Consider the following 21,408-nt stretch of genomic DNA (forward strand, 5'->3'; position numbering starts at 1 on the left):
CTTTGTTTCAAAAGATTAAACATGCCAAGTTATTTCATATTCCCTTCTGTGGTAAGCCCTCTCTTATCTTGATCATCTTTGTAGCTTTTCTCTGCAACTGGTTAGGTCCCAATTCATTTTTCTTGGAAAGCAGATACCAACATGGTAGAGCCTTTCAGATGAGGTCTGCTTAAACTTGCATAGCTTTATTGGATATATCATACGGAGTATATAAGCTTGCACATTTTCTAGGTGCATTACCTACAAGTCCTCTGAAAACGAGTTAAAACATGCAAGTTGTAATCTTCTTCACCTCTTTCTCACAAGTCTTTTACAGGATAACAAGACGTTATGAGTACTCAAATTAATTCACGAATTTGCACTCTAATATTTTAAATACTAGCCACTTTATTTCTTCTATCCTTGGAGTCATCTATTTTTTCCCATTTGATATTCTTATCCTTCTCTCCATTAACTATGCTGTCTAAACTTGTATCTTCAGAATCACTGTCACATTCCTAATTCTCTTACCAACATCATTAATGAAATTACTAAGAAGCTTCCTCTCAAAATTCAATCTTGGAAAAAAATCTATTAGTAACTTCATTCCAATACTTCCCTTTGATAGTCTCTACTGTCTCCTCACTACTCCCCTACTGTCCTTACCCACTTTCAGTTCTTTTAATGATTCTTATCATGTCCAGCTTAATTAATGATTTCCCACAAGACAATATATCAAATACATTCAAGATAGAATAGTTCTACCCATTCCCCTTGCCTAAAAATATCACTGAATTTATCAAAAATGATCTTTTGTTAATCTGAGATAATCTACCTTTGATTAAAAAGATGTGACATTTCATTCCATTTACCTCCATGCTCTTTATTATTCTCTCCATCACATTTTATTTTAAAGCCTGCTGAGAGCAGAACAAAAGAGAGTTAGATGTCTGGATCAGTTTTTGCACCTTTCAAAAATACCTTTGCTACTTTATGGTTACCTAGTAACATTTACACCTTTCTCTAACACACCGTCTATTAGCAATTTCATGTACCATATCTTTTAGACCTCTCTGTTTAACATCAGCCAGTCTACTGCCATCTGTGTCCTTCTTCTCTGTGCTAAATTTGTTATTCTTTTTCCCACTGGTCACTTAGCCAAGCCCATCTGCTGATAGCTGCAACCAAGGAAATGTGTTTGGTTTCAGGACTGCATCTAGACAGTCTCTCACCTTTACTTTGCCCTTTCTGCACAGTGGTTGCATTACTTGTCTTTCCTGGCTCTTTTGGTGTTTTAGACTGCTGGAAAACTCTGTGAGATCTAACATGCCTCACATTAGGAAGTAAAATATGGTTTGGAATCAATTATGACCATTTGAGTTTCTGTAATACTCATACAACAGAACTTTGACCGAATGAATACAATTTCTTGCATACAACTGAGATTGGCATTTAGCAAAGCAGTTCATACATTTATTTTGAATGGCTTTATTTAGTTTGGTTTTTTTAAATATATGCATTTTATCACAAATAATAAGTAACACCACCACTGAAGGAATGAATAGCTATTTAGATTTTACATCCTGTGGGGAAGTCTTCTCAGAAAGCAAAAGAAGCAGTAAAAATACATGAAGCATGCTAGGGCTGCTACCTCAGTGTTTGGCAGAAGACACCCTTGTGCTGCTTTCCAAAACTTTGCAAACCATTAATGCAAGACAGAATTGAAGAAATCATTGCAATTCAAAGTAGAATCTGACACACACAGTATTGCAACCTGCTCTTGGGAAATATTAATGTACAAGCCAAAGGAGTTGCATGAGAAGAGTGGATTAGGCAACAACTCTGCCATGCTGACAAACAGAAATCTTTCAATATCATCACAGTGATTTGTCCTCACGAGATATTTTCACTGTACCTTCACTGGAACAAGCAGCAGGCTCCTCTGGGGCTCCTCCCAGCTGGGACCTGAATTTGTGGGGCACCTGTGTTCCAGAGTTCTCCCATACTACTGTCACCAGGAACCTTCTCTGGCCTCACACTTGGAAGGCAATGCACAAGACAGTTCCTCCACCAGTTCCTGTCACTCAGTTATCCAGGCTAATTCCACTCCTTTTTATCCCTGCAGGTTGCCTATGAATAGAATACCCAGATACTTTCCAACATACAGGTGCAATAAGGCTGATGACTCACAATCAGTTATAAAGGTTTAGTCAAGATCTTTCACCACAGAGAGTTCTCACAAACCAAAATGGCATAACTTCATATTTATAGGACAATATTTAACTGGGCCAAAATAGAGTCGGTGTTGGCATAAACATATTCCTGTGCTTAATCTAGAAGGGAACCTTTTTTGTTGTAGGCATTCCAGTTGTAGTTACCATCCAACATGGTCCACCACTCTTTTGTAGTATCAATCTTCAATCACTTTAAGTGTGACATTTTAACCAACTTTTAAAGAAATGTCATAAACTAAAAAAACAACATGAGTTAAAGTCTTTTGAAAGAAGAAATCACTTAGCTGTTTTCTAAATTTAGTGGGAAATAATGCTGGTTCACTCCTCTTCAAAAACTCCTGCTGTCAGAGTAATTTTAAGGGAGCTGGATGAAGGGGAGTTAGGATAAAGTATCTGTGCCTTAGTTGCATTCATGAAAATGTATCCAAAATGTAACCTCTTTCCAATGTTAGAGAGAGGCGACTGAGACTCAGAATGTGGGCTTCCCAGGTTCTGGGATTTTCTTACAAACACTAGTGCAGCTTTTCTCCAACATAAACACAGCAGGGGCAGCTTTTATTTTCTTTTTGCTCCTGTATTTGTTGAATAAGTATTTGGGGGCTGCACAACCAATACCCAGTCTGCAACATAGCTAATCATAGCTAATTAAGACTGTGTCAGTCAGGAAAGAAGGAAAAAAAAAAGTAATATCAAAATTACCACATCCTTAAAACCCCTCCTGATCTTCACAGCAGTGAGATTTTGATAATGATGATGACTCTGCCTTCACAAAGAAAGAGCTCATTATTTTTGAGATACATATTTCTACATCAATTTCTGAAAGGAAATGAACCTTACAATCAACTATAATTGGAATGCTCTCCTCTGCTCTCTTAATACTCATCAACAAAACACAACAAAAGTAACAGAAAAATCTCTCCACTGAAATATAAAAGACTGCAACTGCCACTTGTTTCATACATATCCTCAAGAAAGGTCTGTGAAACATAACAAAAAGCCAAACATTCAGTTACTTTTACCAGAGATCACCAACTGCCACTCCCTAAAGTACAACCACCCATTCGGTCATCTGTCTAAAAAACACTGATGTAGTTCCCATTCCCCAATGCATAACATATGTGTCCAAAAAAAGAAACAAAATTTTAAGCTTTAGGCTTGACACCATGCTCATGATTGCAACTATGTATCAAGATCAGCAGTGATTGATTTTCACACATCTGCTTTTTTTCATTCACGGCTTTTTCTTGGCTTCAGTTGACTTAATGCATTCCTTGTCTTGATCCACAAGTGTTCAGAGAACCGAAGCAATTCATCGACCAGTATGAAGCCAGTATGAACCACTATGAAGAAGTATGAACCAGACTGAAAGGTGTCTGGTTTTCATCAGACTTGCAGTTTTCTCAACACCTCAGAAATCCATATTCTTCATCTTCCAATAATCAATATATTGCACACTCAGCAGCTGAGACAGCAGCAGCTGCTTACACAAAAGTGATATACTTTCCTTTAAGAAGTTGTGAGGTCCAGGTATAAACACGGTACTTCATGACTGTGTCACAGCATGACCAAGATGTGCACTAATGGTGGCTTTTGAGAAAATGAAAATCAAATGCATCCCTGGATATAAGGAGGTGCCAGGGTCAGTATGAACATCCAAGGTTATAAACAACCTGAGAAAGTAGGGGCTCTGGAAAACCCTACTGCTGGATAAAGCAGATATTAGCCAGATTTTGTGGTGCTTGGAAACTTCCCGTGCCTAACAGAAAACTCTTTAGATCTTTCTAGACCAAACCATATCAGAAAATCAAAAACCAACAGAAGCTCAATACATTCAGGATACGAGTCTGCTCCCCATGCACACACAGATTGCTTGGGTAATGTAATTGCACTGACCCAACCAGCTCTGCATACAAGTTTCATCTTGCATGCAACAGAGTCAATATGTACTGCGACTGCTTGTCTGGGATTTCTGGATTGTTGTACTTCTGAAAACCCTGGACAAATCCAAAAGCTGACAGAAAAATGCAGAAGGGGAGCAAACAACCCGTAATGGCAACCTGTCACAAAGTGCAGCATCTCTGATAGAGGTACTTTCACTTTGGCTTTTTTAACAGCTGAGCCACCATGAGATTAGGTCACTGCCTGCATTCCTTCTTGGTATTTTCTTTCCCAGATAATTGTTTAAGTGGCTTTCCCAGGCTAGCTCTGTAAACCAGATCTTTACACATTTATGAGACTTCCTTGTGAGGTACAGACATTCACTAGCATGCTAGCATAGGAAGACCTAGGAAAGCTTACTAGATCTACTAAAATTACACACTATTAATAGAATTGTACAATAACATAACTTTTTATATATAGCCCCAAGGCTAAACATATCAAAATGAAGCACAGCTGTTTCAGTGGAACACAGCAGCTCTATTCACTCATCTCAGCACTGATTTTACACCGTGGACCGCCTTGAAGCGTCAGCCTGAGACATTTACCACCAAAACGCTGATGGGCTGGGTGCTCCAGCCACAAGCAGAAGCAGGAGCAGCTCTGGGAAAGAGGGGGTCGAGACTCCCCTGGAGAGGGGGCGGTTAAGGTATACATTCATCCCCGAGCTCTATGCCTTTATTACTGTGTTTACATGAACTGCTCAACTACCCTCCACTCCACAGCCACCCTCCTACACACAGGTTTCCCCTGAGAAAGCGCAGCTGAAGGGCACAAGGGCTGCCCTCGTCCCAAGACCCCATACAATACCTCCTGCCCTGGAGAAATATATGCATATATATAGGGGGAAAGCGCATATATATACATACATATATATATATATATGGAAAAGGCCTGCGCCCCCGCACTCGCAAGGCAGTAATACGCAGTCCCGTGCCCGGTTGCCACCACCGCCAAGCCGGGGAGCCCCGCCGGACTCTGTCCCTCCAGCCCCAGTCCGGGAGGGGCTCTTCGCCGCCCTCCGCCGCCCTCCGCCGCCCCCCGCCGCCCCCCGTCGCTCCCCGCCGCCAGCTCCGCTCGGCGGCAGGAACAGGAAGCGGGGCCGGCGTTGGGCCGCGGCTGCTCCCCCTGGCGGCGGCGGGCGGCGGGGCGGGGCGGGGCGGGGCGGTGCTGCCGCCAGGCCGTGGCCCCGCCGCGGCCGCCCGAGAGGCTGCTGCTGCCGGCGCTTCCCTGCCCGCCCCCGCCCGGCGCTCCCTCCCTCCCTTACTCTCTCACTCCGTCCCTCCCTCCTCGGCCGGGGTAGCAGGAAGCGGCTCTGATGTCAGCGGCGGCGGCCGCGGCGCGGCTCTGAACGGCTCCCCCACCCCCCGCCGCGGCCCCCTCTCCCGCTGCCGCCGCTGGGGCTGGCGGAGGAGCCCGGCTGCGGCCCCGGGGGCGCCGCCTTCTCTCGCCCGGGGACGCGCGGCCGAGGCGGCCCCGAGCTGCGCAGAGGCCGCGGCCTAGGGGAGTCAGCGCGGCGCCCCGCGGGGGTGCGGGAGGGCGCGGGATGCGCAGCGGCGGCGCCGGGGCCTGTGCCCGCCGCCAGTGAGGCCCGAGGCCGCCGCGGATGCGGCCCCGGCGGCGCCTCGGCCAGGCCCGCCCCGACCTGCGCCGGGAACCGCCGCCGAGCCCCGCGTAGCCCCGGCCCTGGCCCTCGGCTGCCTGCTGCCGGACCCTCGCGTAGTCCTGGCCCCCTCTCCTCCCTGCGGTGAAAGAGGAGGCATGTCCGCTGCCGCCTCCGCTGAAATGATTGAAAACCCCCCGGTCCTCAACTTCGAAGAAATCGACTACAAAGAGATCGAGGTGGAAGAGGTGAGTGAGGGTCCCGCCGTGCCCCGCACCCCCTCGCTCCCCGGGCGCGGCCGGCTTGGCCCCCGCCGCGCAGACCCCGAGCGCCCCCGGGCTTCGCCTCCCCGGCGCCGTCCGTCCGTCCGTCCGCTGCGGAAGGCGCCGCCGACACTTCCCGGGTGCTGCGGAGCGCCGGGACCCTCCGGTGTACCTGGCCGGGGGCTCCGTGCTCCCGTGGATGCTGCAGCGGCTGGCACCAGCGAACAAAGGCGGTCTGGCTGGGAGCGGAGGTGCCAGCTTACTTCTGCCGGCCCGGCTGCTGGATGCTTTACTGTGGAGTTTTATTTAAACGGGATAGATTTAATCAGGACTTTAAAGTTTCTTCTCCCATTTTGCCACCCACTTTGGTATGGGTAGCAAACATAGTTGTCAAGCGTTGTCACAAGAGGGAACTGTTAAGTCTAATGTTTCTTTCGGATCTCTATTTCTCTATGCCCCTGCTTTCACCTTCTGCCAAAGGTGAGCCATTGCATATATAATGATCATACCACTCTTAATGATTTGCTAAATTTACAGCTCTATGAGCTGTAAGGATAAACAGTTTGTTGGGTTTTTTTTTCTTAACATAGGCTAGTGATGTTGCACTCATGGATGTGTAATCTTTCATTTGTGACCAATGCATGTTGCCCATGACCAATTCCTGTTGCCCAGGAAGTGACATTCAGTTATTATATAACATAATTGGAAAAAAAGTTTTTCTTCTGTGGAAAGTTATTTCAGATGCACCTTTCATCTGTCTGGGGTTCCTATGAAAGTAGGGTGAGTGTGATCTAGGATAGCTTGTGTGCTTTAATAATGGGCACAGTAGTATCTATGTACTATAATGTTATTTAACTCTCAGAACCGCACAAAAATATTGCTACTGTTGATTTTTTTCCTTCCTCCCCTGCTAAATTCTCTACAGTAATGAAGTTGCTTCACATAGATCCATAACGAATTTGATGAGGCCAACTCGTAGAGTCTGGACCTAACAGGCATACAACGCTACTGGAACAATCTCTGCTTTTATTTGTAGGTTAACATCTTTCTTTTTCAGTAATGACTACCCTCTTTTTCTTGAGAAGTTTGTGTGGAAGTCGATTAGTTTTGTGTAGTAGGTTTTATAGGCATGACAGCCTGTGTCTCAGGTTTTTAGAGTAGTTTGCTAGATACTGGTTTGTTCATAATTCAACATACAGGGCTTGGGTCACCTGGAGAGAGTTCACAAAGCTTCACAAAACTGTTAAAATCTACTGTGTTTCCATAGAACACCAGGGCACTTTCTGCTGTGGTCAGGTAGTACTGTGGTAATTTTTTTTTCACCATAGCAGGCACTGGAAATTTTCAGAAAACAGTATCTTTCAAATGATTGCCTTTGTCTCTTTCTATGAATGTGGCAATCATGAAGATTTTTGTTTCTGTGCATCTAATTGTTCCACTTCCCTTTATGCATGTAACTGTTCTGAAATGAAGGTACTTTTGCTGGGTTTGCAACACTTACTAATAGCGAGGGATCAAATCACATGTTTTGGGAGTAATGGCGTTTCTCACCCCATGAAGAAAGTTTAAGTGGGTAGGAATTTATCCATCATAAAAAGGTGTCCAGTGATGGCTCATAGAAGTGAGAAGCACATCTGCTGTGTTAGACATAGCACTTTGAATGAACCAAGTGCTGTATAAATCTTTAATCCTCACAACACCCTTGGGGAGGTTGTTAGCAAGGATTATATTGCTATTTTACATATAGGAAATGTGGAGCTGCATAGTGTGTAATTGTTGTAACTAGAGTTCCCATTATAATGTTAGTGCTCAGAGCCGGTCTGTGTCCCATACACATGCCTGGCACTTGCAGAAACAGGACTGTGCGCAAAAATGTATCTAGAGACAATGCCTAAGTATGAATTTGTTTAATGCAGTTGTTGCATTATTCTCATCACAGTATCTTTGTCAGAGATGACAAAACTCGTGGTATAAGCAGTAGAACTCCGATAAAGCGTTGTCTCCATGAAAAAACCTGATGACAACTGGCATAGCGTTTTGAGTGTACCTGTCCTACCAGAAGTTCTTACAGGCAATGGGGATACTCTAGGGCTGAACACAGTCTAAATGTCATTACATAGAAGAAGAAATAAGACCTACTTTACAATAAAAGCATGTGGTGACCATGACATGGTTGACAACAATTGGTGACCATGCTTAGACCTTGCTTTTCTCAGCTGTGAGTGTTGACCTCTTACTCATGATGCAGTTCCAGCACAAACAGTCAACTTTGTAGTCGTGACAAAACACACATCCTTATTGAGCATTTTCTGTGCTCTCACTTTAGGCTCAGAAGTTTTCAAGGATTTTAAGTGACTGTAATATCTCAAAATGGTCATATTTATGCTTGGCAAACTTCAAATGTTTCAAAATGGAGTGTTAAGAGATCTACACTGGAAACTCAAATGCTTTTATAATCATAGCTTTACTGTTGTATTATCAAGGCTGTTTTGTCAGCAGATAGCAGTCCCACTCTGCCACTGGTTTATTAATAGATATTGAAGTTCTGGAATACTTGCAGGCCCAGAGACCTTGCTAATAATTGTGAGATCTATAAGTGTACTTTAATTTAGATTTGTCTGAACTCTACTGGATAAAAACAAAAAATATACCATATTTTGCTTTAGCTACCGTGCACATGCCTAACTCTTCTTGAGTGTTATTTCCCATGCATCAAATACCTCTCCAGCTTAAGGCTGCCTTTTTGTTATTCCAAGTGCTTAGAATAAAGTAAAATAGAGAGGCAATTCATATGAAAGAATTGGAGTCAAATCAAAATTGATGGGACACAGCAGGAGCATCTTCAAAACTAGAAGGGGAAAAACAATATAAAACCTGTGTTCAACAGAAATGGTCTCTATTTTACCATACAAGGTTTTGATTGTGCAAATGTCCTTTATTAAATTTTTAGGTATTAAATAGACAAATCATTAGAAACTGGACAAATAAATTGAAATCAAGTTAACAATTAAAAGCCTAATAGCCTTATTTTAAAATCTCTTATTTAAATCTAGCCTAAACACTCCTGTCTTTTCTTCCCAGAGGAGCTTCCACATCTAAGCAATAAACAGACTTTAGTTTTCAATTGTTCTGGCAGCCTTCTCCCTGCCACTCTTTCCTGAAAATTCCACAGGCCGTCCTCCATCATGTAACAGGATAACAGTCCCATACATGACCAAAACACAGACCTCTTCATCACATGATGTGTGTATGCCTTGGATCACACAGCCAAAGGTACATGTCTGGTCATGTATACTGTGGCCCTGCCCAGTCACTGCCTGATGTAGTCAGGTTAGAAAACTAATGCCATATTTGCATAGTTCCCAGTTACTTTTGGTCAGTCTGAAAGTATAAATTATTTGAAAACTGTTGTTTAATGCTCTTCTGTTATATTGCAGTTCACAGTGAAGTTTATTTTCAACAATCTATTTGGGCAACAGTAGTTAATTCTAAGACAATCAGGGCAATATTTTCTTTGAGATAGAGGTAAGTTTTATAAATAATAATTTTAGAAAATTTATTTAAGGTCCTAGCAACTAAGGAGATGCAATTTATGGTACCTATCTTAGATATTTTTGAAATAGTTGAATGATTTCATTAAATGAGTAGTGTGGTGAGCTACATGTATTCCTTCCAATTCTGGAGCAGAGCAGTTCAGAGGCAAGAGAGTGAGCACTACAGCAAGGCAACTGGGTTTTGCTCCACTTTATATAGTTAACTTTTAAAAAGTTAGTGAGGTGCAGTGACTGATTATGTACATTACAAGGTAAAGCAGATTTGTGTAAGCTGCTGTCGAACATGAAGCTGTTACTACCTCCATTGTTTCTGTGTCCTGGGGAATCATCTCCAGTGGTAGAGTACCAGTCTGAAAAACTGGAAGAAATTTGGGCAAGAACCAGATGTGATTTGAGATCTGAACAGCATCCTGGATGCTGACATGAGTACAGAAAGATTGGTTCTCAAGAGCTAAGGGTGGTTGTTAAAAATCCATTTGAAGTCAGTCGAATTTCTCAGCTTTTTTTCAGTAAGACTTCAAAATGCCAAGCAAGGTATTCAAAAACAAAGACCAAAAATAAGTTCATGGTGAAAACATATGCCAGTATTTTCTCTGATTTTACTCTAAATATGTTTTTTAATTAATTCAAATAACTATTTAGTTTAGTTACACCAATGGAAGATTCTCTTCATTCATCTACATAAGAAAATAGCTGAAGTGTCAGGTGGGGTGTGAATTTATGGTGGAAGTTATGCAACATCACTTCCATGTGGATGAAATTTACTGTGCAGTGAGTTAGAAGATGGCTAAGAAGCTAGTTAAACTGTTAATGTGACACTTTACACTCATTTCCACACTCGCAGTTATATTCAATGGATCAGTTTGTGTGCAATAGACTCATACTTCACTCTCGTAAAGAACACATGGGAAAGAAATCTCACAGATCTTCCTGTTCCAGTGATGAAAGCAAGATCTCATATTTATGAGATAATAATAGAGTTCTATGTCTAATACCTTTCCCTAAGAAAAAAACTGAAACAACAGAGTGATTTCCACATGTCCCTTATTTGTTCCACCCAGTGGATTGTAGCAGTATTTTACTGGCTGCAGAATATTTGTTTGTTTTTTCAGTTTGGTTTGGTTTTCTTTTTCCAAAGACCAGTAATTTTAGACAGTGCCAGCCCAGGAAGCCCAGCTAGTGTTGGAGTCCTGCACCCTGAGTGCCTCATTACCCAACATTTTGTTTCTGAAACAATAATCCACTCTCTGGGCTGCTCTAACAGAACAAATTGATTCATACTAGAACATCAGTTGTTTTTGTTAATGTTTTTAAATTGCTGGTAATTAAAATGGGTTCAGTTCTCGAGACAGATGTATAAAACCCTATTAGTGCATAAAAGCTTTTCAGTATGTAATAAGCCAAAATGAAAGTATACCTTGATAAACTGTTATCTTTGAGATGCACGCATTTCTTGGAATGGCTTGAGCTATCAAAATGCAGAGAACGTTCATTGCATGTTCAGAACAAAGGAAGAATTTCTGGAAACATAATTTTCAAGACCGGGCTGGATGGGGCTCTGAGTACACTGGTCTGCTGCAGTGTGTCCCTGCCCATGGCAGAGAGGTTGGAACTAAATAAGCTTTAAAGTCCCTTCCAACCCAAACCATTCTATGATTCTATTATTTCAGGAACATATAAGATTATACTTTGATTATTCATAAACATGTTCTGAAGAAGCTGAAAAGAGGATTAGTTCTTAAAACAGAACTAAATTCTAATGGAGAAATCACTCAGTGAAAACTGCACAGTGTTATACAGATCTAACAGATGAAACCCTGGATAGGGACCGAATGTATGAGTTTGTGTCAAGCAGAACTTGCCTAATATTTATTAAGAATCTAAGTTGACTTTAATAACCAATTTCCTTCAGGATGAAATACTTTTTTCCTACTGTGTTTTGCATAACTTTTAAGTTGAAACTTGGAAACTAAATCTAAAGAATTATATATTTTACTTAAAATTAGTAGGATTGTTTGCAAGGGTTTGAGGGGCGGGGGAGTAGAGAGGATTTGGAGGTTTCTTCGTTGCTGTATGAATCCCAGAAAGGAAAAGCAACATTTAGAGCTAGGCTGACACTAGTACAAATAAAATTAACCAGTCAAAGGACATAGCTGTAAGAATTGGCAGATAGATCTGAACTCCTTCCTAAAAGTGCTTCCAGGGTATTGGCCACAGTCATTTGTGGCACGAGGCCGATTTGCTTCAACCTACTTAATAAAGCATAGCACACACAGGAACCAAAGCTGGAATTTGAGGCTAGTTGAATGAATGATACAAAGTGTTGGCATGTATTTTTAGAAGCTGTAAACTGTTGTTCATGGCTTCTTTTGGCACTTTTTTTTTATTATTATTTATGTTCCATGTGTCATACAGGCAGATATTTGAGAAACTGAAAATATTATTATACTTTATTGGTACTGCTGGAGCTCTGGTAGAGAGAGGGAGTAGAAGCCCTGAATTTAAAAGTGTGATTATTTTTTGTGCTTTTACAAAGCATTATAGAACATTTCTTTTTTTTTTCACTCTGTCTTGCATAGTGTCTGAACCTTGAGAGATCCAAAAGTTCAGTTTGCATATATACCGTTTCATTTCCAAATATACCAGTAAACAAAGTGACATAGATATTAGAGATAACTTAAAGCCTGCTGTCAGTTTGGAAGCACAGGTTTTGTTGTGTTTCTGTTGTTGAATTTTTGTAACTGCTTGTCTTGCTTCCCAAAATCGTAAACAAGCATGTCATGCAGTAGATACTGCAAATTATGAAGTCAGTTCTCCAAAGAATACTACATCTGCTAACCACGGAGCTATTATATTTTATTGCTGTCTTATATATCCAGTAAGTTTTTTTTAGAAAGAAAAGCACTAGGTATCCAGCAAGCAGAACTACCTTACATGGAAACTTTATGGAAAGAGATGAAAACTTTGCATTTTAATGATTTTAAGTTAATAGAAAACCTGTGCAGTTAATGCAAAGTTGAAATTAATTCTTCCAAATTTTTTACATTTGTTAGGGGTTTATGGTGCATCCGAATAAACAGAGATGCATTTTTCTTGTTTTACTGGGGGAGGGGAAATTATCGGTCACATCCCTTAGGACAAAATGCATCCTTAAGGTCTTAACATATTTGCAGTCTCTATTTCCTGCATGATTTCTAGTCTACATAACTTACCAGTCAGTATAGTCTACATACTTACAAGTCAGTATCATGTATCTTTGTTTATGTACAGCATTTGATACTATTTGTACACAGAGACGGAGGTAATGCTTGTTCCAGGGCTCTTGTATGGTTCATATTCTTTAAATAAGACTCTAAATACATTATCTGGAAAACATGCAAGTGACACTGTCCTTCACCATGTCACTTTGTCACACAGTAAAATGTAACTTTTTACTGGTATGAATTTTATAGGTAGAAGAATAAATTTTAATACACTTTTCAATCTTTAAAGATCTCTAAGTATTACTCCCAGTTTAAAATGGTTTTGTGTCATGTACCACGTGGTTTTTGACAAACTTAATTCTCTTCTCTGGGAAAGGCAGAAGCACACTTCTTATTCTCTTTCTAAATGTCTCATCTGCCCTATATTTTCCTTTTTATCTCCTAGAAGATATTTAGAGGAACAAAATCTTTTACCACAAGAATGTGTTTATTTTTAGATCATTTTCCAAACATGCACAGTGCTTCAGATCAACTGCTGTTTATTGATTTGTTGTGTCAATAATTCCATTAACTGTGCTTTGTATAATTCCGAATATGCGCTATTGCCCAAACATATGGTGTGGCACCAACAGCAGGGGACAGGAAGGAATGAGCATGAAGAAACTAAAGTTCAGACAGTGCCTCCCTCTTGTGCTATTAAGTTACTTAGTTGCAGCACACAGTGCTGAAGGAAACTACATAGTGTTTAAACAGTTCTGACAAAATCTAAGACTTCCTCCATTAAAGAATAAGTTCAAGGGAAGAAAATTATATGTAAATGGACTCCACCACAAGCTACATTTTGTCGATTATAAAGGGTTTTTTTGCTATGAGTAAGGTACATTTTCCAGATTAAGTAGGAAAAACATACTGAGTTTTCACAAATGGTAAACTTCAGTTTGTACCAGATCTGTCATTGTTTCTGATGGTTGTTGCTCCTTTCATGTCCTATCCAAGAGCCTGAGCTGCTCTAATGGAGGATCAGCTCTTCTGTTTTCCCTGTATCCTAGGTAAATATTCACTGCATTCATGTCCTCTTCTCAAGTTCAACCCTCTGCCTAAGCAGGCACTAAGTCACTGATAAATTGTTATGAAACCTTGTCTGCATAATCATTTATCAAACTATTTTCACCAACAATAAAATTTACATACCTGACGGTCTCACAGCTTTTATTATGTAATTAAGGTTTAGGTTGCCTCGTAAACTCTTCCTCTTGGTGCTTGACACTGATTTTATTTTTTATTATTTTTTTTCCAGTCATCTGTGGCACTTCTTAAAATGCATCTGATTCTTGGAATTTATTCCACTTTTCAACTAAAACCCAAGTATTGTGACATTCATGGCACAATGTAAAACATTACACTGGGCAGTATACTTGGTTTTGTTAGTTTCTTCATTTAATAGTAACGTTTAAAAATACAACAACAATGAAAAATAATGATTTTTTTAGTATATGAACTGTAAATACATGTACCAGTTCTGAGGAGGAAACTTGCAAATAGTCATGGATTTATCTGCAGTTGAACAGTATGCATTTATATTGAGTTATGAACTGAATTTGACCATGTGGAATCAAATGTAAGAGATATGTGGGCTTTCTTTTTTTTGTTACAGATGTGAAATATAAATATATTTAATATATAAAAGTATGTGTAGCATATATTGCATAATCATAATATTAAAATCAAATACATAACACATGTAGCATGTTTGTACGTATGGATATATACAAATCTTTTCACAAAGGAAAGATATGACTAGCCAGAAAAAAGTAAGCCTGACCCATCAAATACTGTTGTAAGTGATTCAGGCTAAGTAAAAAAACGTCAAATTACCTCATTAAATTTTGAGACCAATCTTTTAACTGAGGCATATGCACTGTTTTCAAATAGCTCTTTTTGTTTCTGTCACTGGATTAAATATAACAGAATTGTAGTCGAAAACTGTGAAAGGTTATGAGAAAAGGTATATTAAGAAACCTTCTAAAAGGGGTCTCACAGAGGCTTGCACCTTAAGGCAAATTGCATCCGCCTAGGAGAATTCATTATATGCCCACCTCCTTTCCCCCAAGTGGAGGGGAGAGTTCTTCACACTCGTTTGGGTAACCCTCTTGGGGCTCCTTCACAGCGTAGGGGAGCAGCAGCTCTGGAGCTGTATTGCTGCTGCCAATGCACTTCATCCTGCACAAGCTGCTCTGTGGCATCCTTCTTTCATTAACTGTCCTCAGTATTTCCCTGGTGTGATCAGGCTGCTGAGCTGCATGTGCTTGCATGGTGGATTTTTAGGTGCTCACTAAAGGGTACTTCTTTGAAATGCGGATTTATGGCACACACTGACTGATGTGATTTTTCTTACTCTAGTTATGTGCTGTGCAAGGTAGGTAGAGGCATTGTACTGGATAACTTTTGTGGCAGTAGAAGATGGGGAGCCTGCCAATCCCAAGAAAATGGGCAGTTTTATTCAAAACATGGTCTGAGAAAGGAAACAACAACTAAGACTGTTTGGGACTTTTATGTCTTCCAGTGACTCACTGTTTCCAATTTGTTTATATGTACTATTTTTGTGGGCTGCTCAGCTATCATTCATATAGCTTGGTGTTTCCAACCTCACTTGTGGAATGCAAGAAAATAGTTTGTGTTATGTCAGGACAAGAGCCAAGGCCCTGCACTTTGGCTGGAGGAGGGGTTACTATCAACAGGTTCTGTTCCTAAATGGAGCAAAATTAGGCATGTTCTGTGCATCTCCTGGGAACATCTTATGGCAGATTCAGTCTGTGAACCACTGTTGTGGAGGGTAAAGGTGAGAAGGCAGGAACTCCTGGAAGTCTAAGTGCAAGCTGTAATGTAAAAGAGAAAAAGACTTCTTAATGTAGTAAGAAAACCAGAAGAAGAAAGTGCCATTGATCACCATGGCTGTCATGGGCAGCTGTCTCTCACATCCACACATATCAAAAATATTTAGCATAATTTCCTTTAGTTGATCTTTCTTAATGCAAGATCTTGATGGGGTTTTTAATTTATGTTTTTCATCTCTTCAGATTGGGGTCTGGATTGCAGACTTCCTCATATCTATCATGACAGTTTAACAGGTCTTGAGTTATGCACCTGCAGCCTTTTCGACCCCATTCCCAGGGGAAATCAATTTCACTATTTGTTTATTTGGAAAGCATGTAATAACACCCTAACCCAAGAATCGGTTACATAAATAGTTCTCAGCCCCTTGTTTCTCTTCCCCTCTCCTCCTTCTCATCTGCCTTGCCTTGCATTTTTTTTTGATTTGGAGGAGCTCCTTTTCCCTAGCTGCTTCTTGCCTTTGTATGCTTTACATTTCTTCCTCCTCACCACTTTTCTTCGAGCATATGAGTAACAGCTCACTTGTCTGTGCTTTCCCATAGCAGCTGCACTCACTGTTTTGGCAACACCTTCATTTCAATTTTACATCTCATATGCATGTTTTGTTATTATTCCTGTGTGTTGCCATTTTGCCTCTGAAGAGCAATTAAAGAAGTAAAATTCCGATTTAACATCATTTCAATATAAAATTACTCACCATTAACTGAAAGTGACCTTCTCACTATCCTGCTTTCATTTCCATGCTTGGTTTCAAAGAGCTGCTCTAAATAATGGTGGTATTAGAGCTTCTTCACAGCAAAGGTTAAAGGATTACTCAAACACTATAGTATGCAGAAGCTGCTACTACTGCTTTTGTGAAGTTACAGAGAAGAGTTTAGACTCTTGTCTGGGGTTGTTTTTTTCATATTTTTAGGCAATGTTAATTCTAAATAAGATAGCAGATTTCAACAGAAATAGAGAAAGCTTAGTTTATAGACACTGGGCTTCTTTGGAGGGCTTGCAGGAGAATTTGCTGCTATCACACACTTGAGTCATCTGTGAGAGAAAAAATTGCTAACTTTGAGCACACTGAACATCTCATCCTGATTTCATCATGGTCCTGTGCAGTTGTTTGTGTATGCATTTAAATTTCAGAAGTTTGAATTCATGTTCTTAGCAAGAATAAACAAACACAGCAGATAGATATAATTTCACACGCGAAACCTAAAAAAAAAAATTGTTCTCATTTCTCTTTCTTCTGAGCAAATCTTGTTCAAAATAATTGAGATTATACTTTCCTGAAATACTGTTACTGCACATTATTAGTGAAATGTTTTGTATGTGTGTTTTCCAGTTCTGTAAATGATCTCTTGAGGAAGCTTTGCTAAGACCAATTATGTTTTGATGACGTAGTGTTCAATTCCTACTGCAAAATTCAAGCCTGTTTTCTAAACTATTTTTTTTTTCTGTTTGTCAAGTCCTGCACAGCAAATGAAACAATTTCAAGTTTTAACTCTAGTGTTTTATATTTTGTTCTAGGTTGTTGGAAGAGGAGCCTTTGGTGTGGTCTGCAAGGCAAAATGGCGAGCTAAAGATGTAGCCATTAAACAGATAGAAAGTGAATCTGAAAGAAAAGCCTTCATTGTAGAGGTACAGTAAGTTTGATGGAAAATATGAGGTTTGGTAGAGCTTATTTCCTTAAATTCATGGGTGCATTTAGTGTACTAAAAGCTATGTCTTCATCACAAGATAAATGCTGCCTGTGGTACCCAGTTCAGACCTGGACCCTTGTCTTGCAGAATAGGAGATGTGTCAAAGCACATTGCAGCTCCTTTAGTTTGCTTCTCATAAAAACTGGAAGGCAAGAGTGTGGGAAAGAGGAGGGCACACAATTTGGGAAATAACAGTTCCTAGATTTTGTCCCAGTCTGAAGTCAGGGTGCAGCTGGAGTGCCCACCAAAGTCTTGGAGCTGATTAACACTTGCAGGGGCTATAGCATAGGTTCTTCAGTATGATCAGGCTGATATTTGAAACTGTTTCTGAGTTTTTTCAGCAATTCTAATAATTTGATTTGTTTTTTCTTACATATAAGTATATTGCTACCTGTAACTCCTTTAAAGGCAATCACTGTTTTCATTCAATGCCTGCTTCTTCAAAAATATCTTGAGTAGTTCAGATATACTGACAAACTTCCCAAGACGCATATTTTCTAGAATGGAAGGCTTAATTTAAATGAGATATATTGTAACGTGCTACTTAGTATTTATTCAGTTATAGTTTAGGATGTTCAAGATACACCAAATATATTATAAATCTCTTAAATTTAGAACTAACTCTAGTAAAATGTAACACACTAAAGGGCTGAAAAAGGGCATGTTTGTAATAGGCCGCTCTGTAAACATTCATGTGTTGTTCATTACCATGGAAAGTTTTTAAGGTTATTAATCTCAGTCTGGGTTAATACTGAGTAGATTGATCAGTCTCTTGGGATTTTTGTGTTAGAAAAAGATCTGAGTCAATAATCCCAGAAATGCGTCAGTAATTACTGGTATTTAGAAAACCCTGGACAGTGCAAGCATCAGTTGAAATATTTCATTCTCATTTTTAAGATGTTCTGAAGTGTATAGAAAAAATAGCATTTGCTCCACGGACAGCATAAACTACTTTAGAAGTCTGTGTAAAGGGAAAAAAAATTCAATTTTGCTTGCTTGTACTGTGTACTTGCACAAAAAAACCAATGCAAAATAGTGCAGTTGTCAGTACAAACAGTAGTAGGTTCTTGGAACTATGTCATTTTAATATTACATGATTTTATAAGGTTGTGGGCTTGGGGATTTTACAACATTAATCTTCTATATTGTGAAAACAGCCAGTATGATTCTGATTTTTTTTTTTGTAGTCATACAGTTTTTATACAGTCCAAAATTGAAAGCTCTAGGAAGAGCACCAAATGTATAAGAGCTCATAGTTGCGCAGTGCTTGTGACTTGAGTGACTTTACTACAACCTGAAAACCATACTTTTTTAAATATAATTTCTTCAAACTTTCTTTTAAAACACAATTCCAGTTTGACACAAACCTGATAGCATAAATTAAAATGCAGAGAGGGACATCAGTCTTGTAATTCCTAAAATCACTGTCTGGGTTTATGCAGACATAGAAAATTGTACTTGCTGTTGTGGTGTATTATTTATAGCTATGAAAATAAAGCAGTAGCCTTTTTTTCGTGTGGTTTAAAATTGTGTGATTTGTATTACAGCTTCGACAACTGTCACGAGTAAACCATCCCAATATCGTCAAGTTATATGGAGCCTGTCTAAACCCAGTAAGTTATAGCTCTGTCAGTATGACAGAAGGTGACCAGCTTAACATATGCATGCATCAATGCACAGAATGTGTATTTCATATTAAAAATGTATATTTTGTGTATTTTTTATGTTTTAGCCATAATAAGGCTACAGATATGTAGGCTGGTTAATATTTACAGGTATTTGTTTTTTCCTTCTTCTGCTGTGAAAAATAAATTCTTTCAAGAGCATCCCAAAGCTATTTCTAAACACCGGTTATACTTCAGTTTGTCAAAATGGCATCTGGTTTGTTACAGATGTAGTTACATTCATATCTACAGTCCTATTAATTGCAAATCAACAATGCAAAAAGTAAAGCGTTAGCAAGACATGATTATAGCTTGTAAGTCAGTTCCTATTTTCATACATGAAATTTTCAGAATTTGCTTGCTTCCTGCCCCAGCTGCAAACAGTCCCACAAATTCTTAAAGCAGAAAAGCGAGTACTGTGACAGGAGAGATGTATCCTTCTCTAATTCTTGTATGGGCTATTTAATTGCTTAAAATAATGCTGCATCCCTTTCTTTTCTTAGTACTAGTGAAATTCTTTTGATATGGTATTTAATTTTTTTGTAAGCTGCTAAAGGAAAAAAGTAAAGGACAGTGAACTGCAGTTTGAAGACAGTATTTGCTCTGTAAGACTGAGGAGGAGGGTGGTCATTCTCTTATTTTCTAACTTAAAATGAGAACTAGGCGTAAAACTGATTTCTCCTACATGTAAATACATATATTTCGAACTGACTGATATATTTTCCAATAGCTTAGGTATGGAGGTTTTGCAGTTGCTCTCAAAGAACTTCCGTTTCAGTTTACAAAAGCTGATTTCTGCCCCTACATTTAAAACATTCCTATTTTTTGTCTCCTTCCCCCCCAAAGGTGTGTCTTGTTATGGAGTATGCTGAAGGAGGTTCTCTGTACAATGGTGAGTATCATTTCGACTTCATGGAGCTGAAGTGCTAATATTAGGGCAAACATAATCTAAACTACAAGTTGTTTCATAAATGTCTCCATTCTTGGAGCTATTCAGAAGCCACCTGAATACTGTCCAGGGCAACTGACTGGAGGTGGCCTGCTTGGCCTGCTTGGTGGACTTCCAGAGGTCTCTTCAACTATTATGTGGTTCTTTGAAATTCTTAAAATAATTCTAAGGAGAAAGGAGTGTGCTTTTAAAAACCTTTTTTCAGTCCTCTGGTTTGTTCTTCATATTAGTTTCTTGTATTTTATACAAATAATTTAAGGTTTTCCCATGGAACATCTGAAAACATTCTTCCTTAATTTATAAATTCCCTGAGCGTTTATTTAACATGGGCTTTACCAGGGATAGCTGAGAGCAAGCAACACCTTTCATGTTGAATTTAACATAAAAGATTATGGAAAGCATGCTAAAAACATGGGAAATACTTCTACATTTCTGTTATTTTAACAGGCTGCAGAAGGATATTTTTAGTTGCAGTAATTAGGCATTGGTAATTACTTAGACTCCATAGAGCTTTCTGACTGGTATTTTGTTAACACCATTGTACCTGTTGTAATATGCAATAAAGTTCTTTTTAGTTTGTGCCTTTGTTTTGCAGTGTTGCATGGTGCTGAACCTCTGCCTCATTATACTGCTGCACATGCCATGAGTTGGTGTTTACAGTGTTCCCAAGGAGTGGCATATCTCCACAGTATGAAACCAAAAGCTCTAATTCACAGAGACCTGAAACCACCAAAGTAGGTTTATGGTACATTTTTCATATTTTCTTACAACTGGAATTTATGATAAGTTATAATAATTTTATTGCACTTAAAAGAAATACCTGTAATTGGTACTAACTTTGGAAGTGCTATATTCCAAATGAAAGCTGTGCATTTGAAACTTCAGTTATAGAATTGATGGTATGTGATACAGAAAACGAACTGTATTCAGTTACTTTCTGTTAAACTGGAAAAATACCCTGCTCCTGCCCTGCATCATGGAAGAGGATTTTATTAGGAATAGGGCTTCTAATCAGAGGCATTTAAAATCTTCCACTTTTGCAATGGCTGTAGTTCAATAAGAGAACATTGTGGGGGCGTTGATTGGTTCTAATGTCATATTTAATCTGTTGCATTAGAGCTCTTTTACCACATGGCCATCTTCCTTTATCCCCTCCTTCTGCCTGTTCCACTATTCCTGCCAGAAGCTCCCATCACTTTCCACCAAAACAAAATTGAATAGTTTTCTACCCAGTCAGTTTGTTATCCCACTCATTTTACAGCTTCAGATCTGGCTCCACAGATTAGATAGAAACAGATATTTGAGGATCGTCAGAATCATCCCTTTTAGATGGTAACCTGCAGTTATTACCAGGTAAAACTATAACATGAAGCCACAATTTAAGTCTTTAGTTTTTTCTTGTATTCCCCAGTTTTGATTTAGAGAGTTGTTCATGTGT

At 39.5% G+C, this 21,408-nt stretch overlaps 1 protein-coding gene and 1 long non-coding RNA gene across 10 annotated transcripts in view; one reads left to right on the forward strand and one right to left on the reverse strand.

Moving 5' to 3' along the window:
- The window catches only part of LOC146440011 (uncharacterized), a 56,119-nt gene extending 49,631 nt beyond the window's left edge, over positions 1 to 6,488 (reverse strand). The window contains exon 1 of the long non-coding RNA XR_014851007.1: positions 6,190 to 6,488. This is a non-coding gene — a long non-coding RNA (uncharacterized LOC146440011). The remainder of the gene's footprint in view (positions 1 to 6,189) is intronic.
- The window catches only part of MAP3K7 (mitogen-activated protein kinase kinase kinase 7), a 48,119-nt gene continuing 32,070 nt past the window's right edge, over positions 5,360 to 21,408 (forward strand). For 2 of the 9 annotated variants that reach the window (XM_085056329.1, XM_085056330.1), the window contains exons 1-5: positions 5,368 to 6,002; positions 17,185 to 17,295; positions 18,905 to 18,970; positions 19,868 to 19,913; positions 20,566 to 20,704. In XM_085056329.1, coding sequence (XP_084912455.1) covers positions 5,913 to 6,002; positions 17,185 to 17,295; positions 18,905 to 18,970; positions 19,868 to 19,913; positions 20,566 to 20,704 — 452 coding nt within the window. In that variant the 5' untranslated portion in view covers positions 5,368 to 5,912. Of the gene's footprint in view, positions 6,003 to 17,184; positions 17,296 to 18,904; positions 18,971 to 19,867; positions 19,914 to 20,545; positions 20,705 to 21,408 lie in introns of those variants that run through there. The other 7 variants (XM_085056332.1, XM_085056334.1, XM_085056337.1 and 4 more) reach the window with 6 other exon arrangements.

Source organism: Lichenostomus cassidix, chromosome 3, assembly GCF_008360975.1.
Source record: "Lichenostomus cassidix isolate B80296 chromosome 3, HeHo_3.0, whole genome shotgun sequence".
In the NCBI taxonomy this organism is placed as follows: Eukaryota; Metazoa; Chordata; class Aves; order Passeriformes; family Meliphagidae; genus Lichenostomus; species Lichenostomus cassidix.